The sequence below is a fragment of the Oncorhynchus mykiss genome, chromosome 1, assembly GCF_057628025.1.
Source record: "Oncorhynchus mykiss isolate SJ-2025 chromosome 1, ASM5762802v1, whole genome shotgun sequence".
NCBI classification, from domain to species: domain Eukaryota; kingdom Metazoa; phylum Chordata; class Actinopteri; order Salmoniformes; family Salmonidae; genus Oncorhynchus; species Oncorhynchus mykiss.
In genome coordinates this window covers 55,762,392-55,774,408 of record NC_143022.1, presented here as the reverse complement: position 1 = coordinate 55,774,408, position 12,017 = coordinate 55,762,392, and the positions used below count along the sequence as shown (strand labels likewise).

Sequence of the window (12,017 nt, the reverse complement as noted above, 5' to 3'; positions counted from 1 at the left end):
TATAGCGAAAACCTGTTCTTTAAAAAACTAAATATTGGCCATTATAAACTGGGTGTTTTGAGCCCTGAATGCTGATTGGCTGAAAGCTGTGGTATATCAGAGCATATACCACGGGTATGACAAAACATTTATTTTTACTTTTCTAATTAAGTTGGTAACCAGTTTATAATAACTGTGCGTTGTGTCATGTGTAAGAACAGCTCTTAGCTGTGGTATATTGTCCATATCCACGAGCATTTAAAGAATGGTCTCATTTTTTCCAATCAGAGTTTAAATGAGGATGATCCACATGATCATCAAAGTTTGGAAGGTCAAGTCCAGAAAATGAAGAATGATATCCTGGGTTTAAACTATCCAGAAGATAGTGAAGTGAAGGATCCCCTGCCTCAGATCGAGCTGAAGGCTGTGACAAGGAGAAAAGTTAAGGTGAGAGAATAGACTGAGGAGAGAAAGGGAAATCTGGGGTCTTACCTGTCCACACTTTAAACCTGTCAAATATGCCATATAACATGTTGTTGTGAGGTTGGAAGGTAAATTGTCCTTACAACAGACTTCCATCTCTTAATATTCAATCACCAATTGTTTACTGTAGCTCTTCTCAAAGGCCTGTATAGCAACGGCAACATGCAGTATGTCATTGACTATTGTCTTTTTAGACCAAGAGGAAGACCAGTGCCAACAGGCCCACAGTTGAACAGAGCACTGATACTGATGCAGCTGAGATAGATTTTGTTGATAATCAGAATGATGAAGATGAGGATGAGGTGAAGAAGGATCCCCTGCCTCAGATGGAGCCGGATGCCGTGAAGAGAAATAAAGTCAAGGTAAGGGAATAGATTGAGCAGAGATATCTTTCATATCTATAACCTGCCCCTACAGCATGTTGTTCTGAGGAAGGTAAATTGCCCATGCAATACCCTTTTATCTCCTAATAGTAAATCTAGGGCTGACCCCATTTGTTCGACAGTTTGGTCAATAGGCTGTTGGTTGACTGGGATTTCTTAAGTTGAGCAGTCGCAAAAGTTTTTTTTCTTCATGGTGCACTTGGACACCTGTCTGATTCGCGCCTGTCTCAGTTGACTAATCCATTGCCGAGGCCACAGGGATGGCACAGTCCATCCCGCTAAGATGTGATACTGAAATTGTATATGGTTATATTATGTTAAAATAATGGTGCAACACTAATAAATCAAATATTATTTTATAGCAAATGTGCTTTCTCCTGCATTGGATACGGTCGCTGTCCGTGGTTCTGAAACATAATCTTCAGTGCTCCGTAGAATTGCCACCCTTTCCTATGTTGCTATGTGCATAATAGCAAAGTTAACCAGCATATTGGGATTGAGAACAATGCTGCAGAGGCAGCAGCAGTAGAGACGGGGAAACAGCCCTTGCCTTAGCCTAATTGTCTAAGACAATTGAGGAGAGAGGAAAACCAACTAAATTAGGTCTATAATTAATAGCCTAATTGTTAAATGTGCCTGGCTTTGTAAATCATCCATATATATATATATATATATATATTATCAGTCAAAGGGGTTTTTCTTTATTTTTACTAATTTCTACATTGTAGAATAATAGTGAAGACATCAAAACTATGAATTAGCACATATGGAATCATGTAGGTATCAAAAAAGTGTTAAACAAATCAAAATCTATTTTATATTTGAGATTCTTCAAAGTAGTCACCCTTTGCCTTAATCACAGCTTTGCACACTCTTGGCATTCTCTCAACCAGCTTCATGAGGTAGTCACCTGGAATGCATTTAATAAATTAACAGGTGTGCCTTGTTAAAAATTAAGTAAAGGAATTTCTTTCCTTCTTAATGCATTTGAGCCAATCAGTTGTGTTGTGACAAGGTAGGGTTGGTATACAGAAGATAGCCCTATTTGGTAAAAGACCAAGTCCATATTATGGCGAGAACAGCTCAAATAAGCAAAGAGAAACAACAGTCCGTCATTACTTTAAGACATGAAGGTCAGTCAATCCGAAAAATTGTGCAAGTGCAAAAACCATCAAGTCGCAAAAACCATCAAGCGCTATGATGAAACTGGCTCTCATGAGGGCCGCCAACGGCAAGGAAGACCCAGAGTTAACTCGGCTGCAGAGGATAAGTTCATTAGAGTTAACTGCACCTCACATTGCAGCCCAAATAAATGCTTCACAGAGTTCAAGTCACAGACACATCTCAACATCAATTGTTCAGAGGAGACTGCGTGAATTAGGCCTTCATGGTCAAATTGCTGCGAAGAAAGCACTACTAAAGGACACCAATAATAAGAAGAGATTTGCTTGGGCCAAGAAACACGAGCAATGGACATTAGATGGGTGGAAATCTGTCCTTTGGTCTGATGAGTCCAAATTCCAACAATGTCTTTGTGAGAGGAGGTGTTCAGATGATCTCCACATGTGTGGTTCCCACCATGAAGCATGGAGGAGGTGTGGGGGTGCTTTGCTGGTGACACTGTCTGTGATTTATTTAGAATTCAAGGCACACTTAACCAACATGGCTACCATAGTATTCTGCAGTGATACGTCATCCCATCAGGTTTGCGTTTAGTGGGACTATCATTTGTTTTTCAACAGGACAATTACCCAACACATCTCCAGGCTGTGTAAGAGCTATTTGACCAAGAAGGAGAGTGATGGAGGGCTGCATCAGATGACCTAACATCCACAATCACCCAACCTCAACCCAATTGAGATGTTTTGGGATGAATTGGGCCGCAGAGTGAAGGAAAAGCAGCCAATAAGTTCTCAGCATATGTGGGAACTCCTTCAAGACTGTTGGAAAAGCATTCCAGGTGAAGCTGGTTGAGAGAATGCCAAGAGTGTGCAAAGCTGCCATCAAGGCAAAGGATGGCTACTTTGAAGAATCTCAAATATAAAATATATTTTGATTTGTTTAACACTTTTTGGTACCTACATGATTCCATATATGTTATTTCATAGTTTTGATGTCTTCACTACTATTCTACAATGTAGAAAATAGTACAAATAAAGAAAAGCCTTGAATGAGTAGGTGTGTCCAAACCTTTGACTGGTACTGCATACATGTATACAGAAATAAGACAGATATAGCTTCTGTTGCCTGTTTGAGTATTTGTTTAATAGCCTACTGATTCTGTGAGCACCAAGCCTCATGCACCGGCTAAATGTTGAATTAAGCAATTTCACAGATTCGGCTGTTTTTAATCTTTGCTATGCTGTAATAATACAGTGTCACCATCGGGCTCTTTTTTGAGTCATTTGTGTGTCTTAATTATTTAATCAAACAGTGTGCTTAAAGCATCAGACAAGCTCAGTGCCTATGTAGGTGATTGTATTCAAACACATAGGGTGTGTCTGAATATGGAAAAATACATTTTAACATTAGAACAGGATGTCTCTCGGTCTATAAATATTTTTTTTTCGTCGGGGACAGCCCTATAATCATTCTTACCCTTGCTCTACTCAAAGGGCTGTATTGGAATGGCTTCATACAGTATCTACGTATATATCATTGACTGTATTGTCTTTTTAGACCAAGAGGACCAAGAGAAACAAAGTGGAGCAGATCACTGATACAGATGCAGGTCATAAATTAAACTCTAATTTCACTGAATGTAGTCCTTTTGCATGTAAATGTGATTTAGTATGGACATCTATTGAGCAGAGGACTAATAGCAGAGTGCATAATCCTTTGTTGGGTACTTATCTTCACAAAGTACACAAAATTGGCTAATACATACTTGCCTTAGAAGGTTACATGTTTTCTGACTTCTTTACCTTGGTGAATGCTGCTTTGCACACAGGTCCCTCTACATCTGTGGAATTCTCTGGGATGACAGTTCAGGGGACATCTCACCAGGGACAATCTAATGAGTGTGTCTCCAGGGCCTGTCAGACCAGGGCTCTTGACCTCCCGCCAATCAATCCGGATGCTTTCAACCCGATTATCATCCGGTTTCTGGAAAAACTTACTGAGGAGTATGTCTAACCTTCTGTTGTAGTATTTGAATGCAATGTCATCTGGAGGATTTTATAAATTGTATGTGTGTTGGTGTGCTTTTTGGTGCTAAAAACATCTAATTATCTCCGAAAGGCAATGGAGGCAGTTAAGCATTGGCAGGATGGACCCTGTAAGTCCCTTAACCTTGAAAATTATTCATAGATATATTAATAGATATTTCAAGAAATTTAGATACAAGCCTTTTATCTATCTACAGTATCATCCACATTATCACAAACAGTTATATACAAAGAGCTTTTTAGTAGCCTACTGCTTTTCATGCTTTCCAATGTATGCCACTTTCATGATTCTCATGAACTTATGTGAGATTGTTGGTATCTCTTTGAGGAGCTTGGTTTCAGAGCCCGGCTATGCGTAATCTACCTACACTGTTTCGGTCCTACAGGTGATGAGGGCATTGCTTGCAGAGATGTGCCTGGAGATTGTGCGGTTTGTATCTGAGGCCATCCTGGAGGTCATCATCCCTGCAATTTTCCGTTTTGTACGGATATACAGCCATGTGTCTCCAGTATCCGGCAAGTCTCTGACAGAATCAGAGAGATCCTCTAGCACAAACCTGAAGGTTCGCAAGAGAGGCAGCAGCAAATCCTCAAGGTCTTGCACGGCTAAATCAAGCTCCTCTCGTAATGGGTATGTTCAGTCATTCGGTTTCACCTAACTATTCATAACCCATTTTGTGAAAATATGTTTTGTTATCTGTGTTACAGTTTACTCTTAATGACCAATTTAATTGATTACTGAATTATGCATTAATGTGACTACAGTATCCACTATTGAATATGGAATGCTGTATTGTTTGCTTTGTATTCTCAAAGGTCTCAGACATTGTTGCCAAATACTCAGGGAGATGGTGAGTCTATTTCATCTGAGCCACTCAGTGACTTTTTTGGGATCACTGAGGACAGTCTCCTCACTGGTGTCCAGGATTCCTTCAAAGAGTCGCTGAACAATGTCCTCTGTATCCAAAGAGAGGGCCAGGTAGACACTCAAAGTCTATCCCGGGTTATTGTTGGAGAAGTGTCAAAGAAAGTCAATTCCATCATCTCTGTGGCCATCCAAACTCCCATCTCTGGGCGAATGTCCCCTGTCATTTTTGCCAGTGGTGGTGTCTCCAGCACCAAGGTGGTTGAGGAGATGGTGTCTGGCGTTTCCAACATACTTCAGATGTACATTAATGGGAAGAGTGTTGAGCAGAGTGTTGTTCTCAGAGAGGATGGTGTTGAGGTGGATATGACACATTTAACAGGACAGGTCATGACAGCCCTCAGTGGCACTGTTTTGAACTTCAGCAATAAGGAGGAAAATGAACCTGACAAGAGGGAACTGCTTTGTGTTGTTGCTGACCATATGAAGAGGCTTGAAGCTTGTAAAAGTCCTGAGGAGATGCTAAAACAAGTAGAGAGCAACCTCAATATCAAAGGTACCAAATCTAGTCTTCGTCTGTCAACACAAAGTATGGACAGACTACTCACTGAGGAGTTTCAGACCAAGGCCATTGAATCGATCCGGGAGATCGTTAAAAGATTCAGGGGTTGTGTATCATGTTGTTCTGGCACTACATCATCTAGTCCAACTCCTAGGATAGGTGAGATCAGAGACCTTATGATTGACCCTGAGGCTTCTGAGTTTTTAAGTACCTTTGTTTCAGACATGGACAATCTTACCCAGTCTATCAGGGCATCCTGCTCCCCTGCACAGAGTGAGCAGATCCTTCTTGAAAACCATCAAAGTAAGATCTGGTCTTACACTGTTGGTTGTTACTACGACATGAAAAATACGCTGAAGAGACTCCTTACCTGTCCAGAAAAAGGGGATCTCGCAAGTACATTTGTGGAGAGCACAAAAGATCCTTTCACAATGGTTCCAACTTTGTGCCTGGACATCGGTCATTCCAGTAATGGTGAGGCTGACACATCGGACACCATTTCTTGTAAACCACTTTTAATTACCTCCTCATCTATGAATGAACAAAAAGGACAAAGTGAGACCCCAAAACCTCTCTTGGCTCTCAAAAAGTATTTGCAAGACCAAGTCCTCCTTTACACCGCAAAAGCGATTGCCAGCCAGGTTCTAGTCTTGTATAAGACTGAGGTGATGGAGAAGTTCTCATCTTCTGTTGGAGAGTGTGATTCTGAAGAGTCTCTGGAGGCCATTCTATTTGTGGATGGCATCATGTCTGACTTGAATGATTTCACCAGTTCTTGTTCCGCCTCACCATCTGAGTTGTTAGACAGTGAACAATGTCTCTCCCATCTCACCTTTCCACTTGGTCTGCAGGACAGCACCACCAACAGTGAATCTACCCAGAGTCTTCCAGTTATAAATATGAAGAAACTCTCCAGTGTGTCTTTCCAGACAAAGGCTAGAAAGGCAGTGAGTGAAGCTCTGAGATCTGTCAACCCCTTTACAAACAGCTTACTGGGAGACTCGGAAGCATCTAAATTGCTGGACACTTTTGTAACAGATGTGGAGACTATTGTTCAGTCCATGCAGGCACATGACTCTGAAAATTTCAAAATGTCAAAAGTGAGCACCCTTTCTGCTGCTCGTATTATATATCATAGATTTCGAGAAATGCTGAGGTGGTTTCTCACTCCCTGCCAAGACTCTGTAAAGGTCATCGATGGTGTTACACCAATACATAATGAGACTCTCAAACAGGCTCCTAGTGAAAGTTTAGATTCTCAGGTGACTTGTAATAGTGATTCTCTTGAAATCCAAGCAGACCTTCAAACCTGTACCAAGGAGGTCATTAGTCAGATCCTCACTGTGTATCACTCCGAGGAATCCATGGAGGAATGCATATCTAGCCTAAAAGGAGATACAGAAGACCTGTCCAAGCTTTTGGATGCCGTTGTTTCTCAGATTGACGTCCTTGCCGCCTCCAAACCATATTTATTTGTTTATGACTATGCTGTCAATACACAGGACAATTTGCATGGTGAGATCAACAATATTGAGGAGGAGGCATCCTCTAGAAGTCTTAAATCCACAGCCTTTGACAAACTATGTACTGAGGAGTTTCAAACTAAAGCCTCACATATGGCTGGTGGGATCCTTCAATCAGGGTTAATTGGCATTGTAAATACCAACCTTGATGGTAGAAGTGCAGACATTTGTGCAGAGTCCAGTAATGAAAGTGATGTCAAAATCCTTCAGAAGAGTGGAACTCCATCTTTGTTCACCTCTTCTCTGCATACCAATTCTGCAGCATCCAACATCGTCATAAGCATCACTAAAGACCTTAATAGCTTCACCCAGATGACTAAAATGTCTGATGCTTCAGTGTCTGGCCAGTTAGAGAGATCCCTGTCAGCTTCAACCCTTCCTGTCAGTGTTCACAACGGGGCCAATGTGAAAGGAAATATCATTTGGCCAGGCACTGTTAACCTGTTCAACAATGTGTTCACCAAGGTCAAGGATTTTTTTGCCCAGCAACAACCGGTCCTCCTAGACAATGTGGTTGAGGCCCCCAAACATGCCGAATCCATATGCAGAACAGCTACTTCTACCCAAATGACTTACAGTGAACATGAAGGCAGCCAGACCAGCATGGTAAATTATTCCAAAACCTTAATTAGTCAGACTCTGATGACAATCCAGAGGAGAGTGTCTATGTCAGAGAGGATGAGCACCTCAGAGAAAGGCCTCTTGACTCGTTCCATCGTGGGCTCCATGTTGGAGGATGTTGACATGGTGAGAACTGATGGAAATGAGATACACCGGCCATCCTCCTCAAAGTCCTCCCTGTCCATCACCTCTGCCATGACCAGAGGGTCCCAGAGTGATTTTACAAATTCTCTTCCAGGCACTCCAGTCCCCAATGAGTGGCCTGTTGAAATCTATTGTCCTATCATTAGGAGTTCGGTCATTGATATGAGTGACTCCTCAACTCATTCACAAGGGTCAACAAATTACACAAGGCAAACCATTTCTGCCATAGTTGACACTGTTATGGAGGTCATTCCAAGAGAAGATACGGAACACATAGCAACTGCAGATGATGTCATTTCTTTTACAAGGAGACTTGCGAGACTCAGCCCCAGGGACGGTCTTCAGAACTTCTCACATGAGCTCACTGACAAAGTTTATGAGCTCATAAAAAGTCACAACACCCCCCAGGCTCTTTTTGTGCCAGCTGGCAAGAGCGTGTCTGACTCTATTCTTTTGAAGCTGAAGACAGGATTGAATGCTTCTGAAGAATCCAGGGAGTTTCCATCTGACCTTGTGTACTCCTTTGCTACGGAGTCAATAAAACGTCTGCTACAGCAGATTGTCTTCTGGCTTCCTCCACCAACACAAGGATCCGATTTCTGCCAGACTGTCATCTCTGACGGTTCTCTGCAGGACACAAGTCAGCTTATCCCGAGCTCTTCTGCCATCTCCATTAGTTCCTCACAGGTTTACTGTGACACAAAGAGCCTTTTCACCAATATAATGGTCAATCAGGTCATGGATACCTGTTCTGTGGCCTCCAGTTCATCAGAAGAATTATCAGAGTTGATGAACATAATCAATGGGTTGTCCCCAACTGATGCTGGAACACTTGACTCTGACAGACCGGCTCTCATGACCACTAGCCGTCAGTCTAGTGCCAAATCATTGCCTAGAACCTCTCTGTCTGGCAGCAGCACACACAACGGTGGAACTGTGGATATTCAAGTTTTAGGAGAGGTGGAATCCAAGATGGACAACAAAGATCTGGAGATGTGTAGTGTCTCTGTGCATCCATCAACTCCATCAGCCATGGACTCTGATACACATGCATCATTTGACTCCACTGGCAATGACTACACCTCTTTGGTACTTTTACTGATTGTTAGATTGCTGTCAATGATCACCCCTATCACATTACTGGAATCCTCTGACATTGGTGAAACATCAAGAGTTCTCACAAAGAGGATTCTGTCTGAGTTCTGTGGCACCTCAGGCCTTGAACCAACTCAAGCCTACCCCCAGAATCTGAAAATCAAAAAGATTTTCAAGGCTGTCTACAAGGGGCTTCTTCAAGAATTTGGGTCAGAGAAGATGCTCCAGGTTGCAATGAAGTCAACGGATTATGCATTTGACGATGCCCTGGTCAAATCATTAACTAGGGAACTACTAACTAAATGCAATGAGGCTAGCTCTTCACCTCCCTCCATGACCCAGTTGTCATCACACAATGCACTTGGCAGTGACGAGGTAGGTAATTCTGGGCTTCCAACAACTGGTAGAAAGGAAAAGAAGAGAGGAAGATTCAGCTCTCTCTGTGGACTCAACCCAAAGGTACATATGTCATCAAAATACAAATTATAAAGATTATTTTTATTCATTACGTACAGTATGATGGTAAACACTGATACCTTTTGTGTGCAATTTCTCCTACTGTACAAATGACTGTTTGTTACCCAGTGTACAAAGAAGGTCAACAAGAAGAACCACTGCATTCCAACACCTTCCCAGAACCAGAACCCTGCCGTCAGTGAAACAGGTAAGTCAATACACTCAAATGTGTACTAAACAAAAATATAAACGCAACATGCAACAATTTCAAAGATTTTATTGAGTTACAGTTCATATAAGGAAATCAGTCAATTTAAATACGTTCATTAGGCCCTTATCTATAGATTTCACATGACTGGGAATACAGATATGCATCTGTTTGTCACATATACCTTAAAAAAAGGTAGGGGCATGGATCAGAAAACCAGTCAGTGTCTGGTGTGATCACCATTTGCCTCATGCAGCGTGACACTTCTCCTTCGCATAGAGTTGATCAAGCTGTTGATTGTGGCCTATGGAATGTTGTCCCACTCCTCTTCAATAGCTGTGCGAAGTTGTTGAATATTGGTGGGAACTGGAACACGCTGTTGTACACGTCAATCCAGAGCATCACAAATATGCTAAATGGGTGACATGTCTGGTGAGTATGCAGGCCTTTCGATACATTACCATGCACATGAGGTGATGGTGGCGGATGAATGGCACGACAATGGGCCTAAGGATCTCGTGACGGTATCTCTGTGCATTCAAATTGGCATTGATAAAATGCAATTGTGTTCGTTGTCCGTAGATTATGCCTGCCCACCCCATAACCCTACAGCCAACACGACGCCATATACTTGGTCTGTGGTTGTGAGGCCGGTTGGACATACTGCCAAATTCTCTAAAACGGCATTGAAGGCGGCTTATGGTAAAGAAATAAACATTAAATTCTCTGGCCACAGCTCTGTTGGACATTCCTGCAGTCAGCATGCCAATTGCACGCTCCCTCAAAACAAGTCAACCAGCGTTTTTCCTTGCTCCTATTTTTCTCAGTCTCTGAGACATCTGTGGCATTATGTGGTGTGACAAAACTGCACATGTTAGCGTGGCCTTTTATTGTCTCCAGCACGAGTTGCACCTTTGTAATTAACCCACATGAGTCTAAGCCCTGTCTAGGCCGATGGGTTTGTATCGGCCTTACTGCTATTTGCCCATACAAATGCATTGAATAACAGATTCACTACATGGAACTGAAGTGTCTGTCTTAAATTTGAGAGATATAAGTTGACGAATATATATATTGCAAGTTTTTATCCCCTTCTTTTTGGCACTAAGCCCTGGGGGGGGGGGGCCTATGTAACACTTCTGCGTTAAATAGGGGGATTGAGACTGCTAGGCTACCTGCCGGCCTACATTTGTAAATTATGTAGAATATTACAATTTAAATAATAATAATGCAATACTAATTATTCACACTAACTAGGGTCAGTTAAAGAAAATGTTATGTTTACATTTTTTTTTCAGCAATTGTCAAAGATCAAGAATCCTGCCAAACAGAGAGTGTATGCTCCACCAAGAAGAAACCAAGGAAGCGTTCGCTCATTTCCAGGATGTTTTCAGCTATAGGCAAAGCCTTTTCCAGTCCCTTTACTTCCTGCTATAAAAAGAAGAGCACCTAATCTATATTTCAAAATAAATATTTGAAATTAACATAATTGCATTAATTATTAATGTTGAGTGTTTTTCATTATATATTATTGGATGATATAAAGTGTAGTAGTAGAAGTTGTATAGTTGACTATATTACTTTTACTTTTAAGATACATTAAAAAAAATAAGAATATGTGCACTTCTAGGTACAGTTGAAGTCTGATGTTTACATACACTTTAGCCAAATACATTTAAACTCAGTTTTTCACAATTCCTGACATTTAATCCTGTTAGAGGAATTCTAAATTCCTCTGTATTATTTCCCAATCAGAATTCATTACTCTGTCAATGCATTCTAAAGGGATTATAAGACCCAATATTTTTTATAAGAATGGACAGAGCCCCGGTCTTAAAAGTCAGGTAACAGCATTTAATTCAAGAGAGTACTGGTACATACACATTTTTCCACAGGTTATAAACTGAAAATGACGTCAGCGTTTTCTAAATGTTCTATCTCTTCATGACACGGGTAGAGAGGCCCTATAGTTCTCGAGCCTTCCCTCCTCGCCTGAAGCCAAGGTCAGTAATTGTAAATCAGCATTCTAGACAGTCTGGAGATAGTCCGTCCATGCCATCTGGAGATAGTTCATTCATTTGTACAAAGGAACAGACCGTCATTGTTACTAAACTCCTGATTATATTATATACAATTGGGAATGGGAGCAAGAGAGAAAATTCATATATGTACAGTACATAATCGCATTTGGACTAGTCAGTCCTGATTGAAATGTATACATAATTAGTCATCATTGATAAAAATTCCCTTACTAGCTAATAAACTATAACGCTAGGAAAAGGAACGATGTTTGCTTGTACCTGTAAGGAGACTTTCAGAAACACGTGAAGTGAACAAATCTCCTTGAATCAATTCCAATTAATAAAACGTTAATTCATACAAATAAAAAGCCCAATGATATCCATATCTAGGTAACTATTCGTTTGAATTGCAAGCTTGCATTTTAGCTAGCCAGCCATCTAGCTTACCTGGCTACAAATGAAGGAACTCGAGTTCAAGAGCTAGCTAGATAGCTCATGTGGATGAATACC

At 41.2% G+C, this 12,017-nt stretch overlaps 1 protein-coding gene across 1 annotated transcript; it reads left to right on the top strand.

Moving 5' to 3' along the window:
• The first annotated feature begins 271 nt into the window (after positions 1 to 271).
• LOC110525178 (uncharacterized) lies at positions 272 to 10,970 on the top strand. Its single transcript, XM_036980313.2, has 9 exons — positions 272 to 426; positions 657 to 824; positions 3,525 to 3,576; positions 3,796 to 3,970; positions 4,086 to 4,122; positions 4,399 to 4,643; positions 4,829 to 9,281; positions 9,408 to 9,486; positions 10,785 to 10,970. Exons 1-9 carry the CDS (start codon positions 325 to 327, stop codon positions 10,937 to 10,939), a joined length of 5,466 nt encoding a protein of 1,821 aa, XP_036836208.2. The 5' UTR covers positions 272 to 324; the 3' UTR covers positions 10,940 to 10,970.
• The last annotated feature ends 1,047 nt before the right edge of the window (positions 10,971 to 12,017 follow it).

Bases quoted from the DNA above. Each gene is read 5' to 3' on its own strand.
- LOC110525178 (XM_036980313.2), top strand. From the start codon at position 325: ATGAAGAATGATATCCTGGGTTTAAACTATCCAGAAGATAGTGAAGTG. The intron at 825-3,524 runs GTAAGGGAATAG...TTGTCTTTTTAG, and splicing joins TGAAGAGAAATAAAGTCAAG to ACCAAGAGGACCAAGAGAAA. The intron at 9,487-10,784 runs GTAAGTCAATAC...TTTTTTTTTCAG, and splicing joins CCCTGCCGTCAGTGAAACAG to CAATTGTCAAAGATCAAGAA.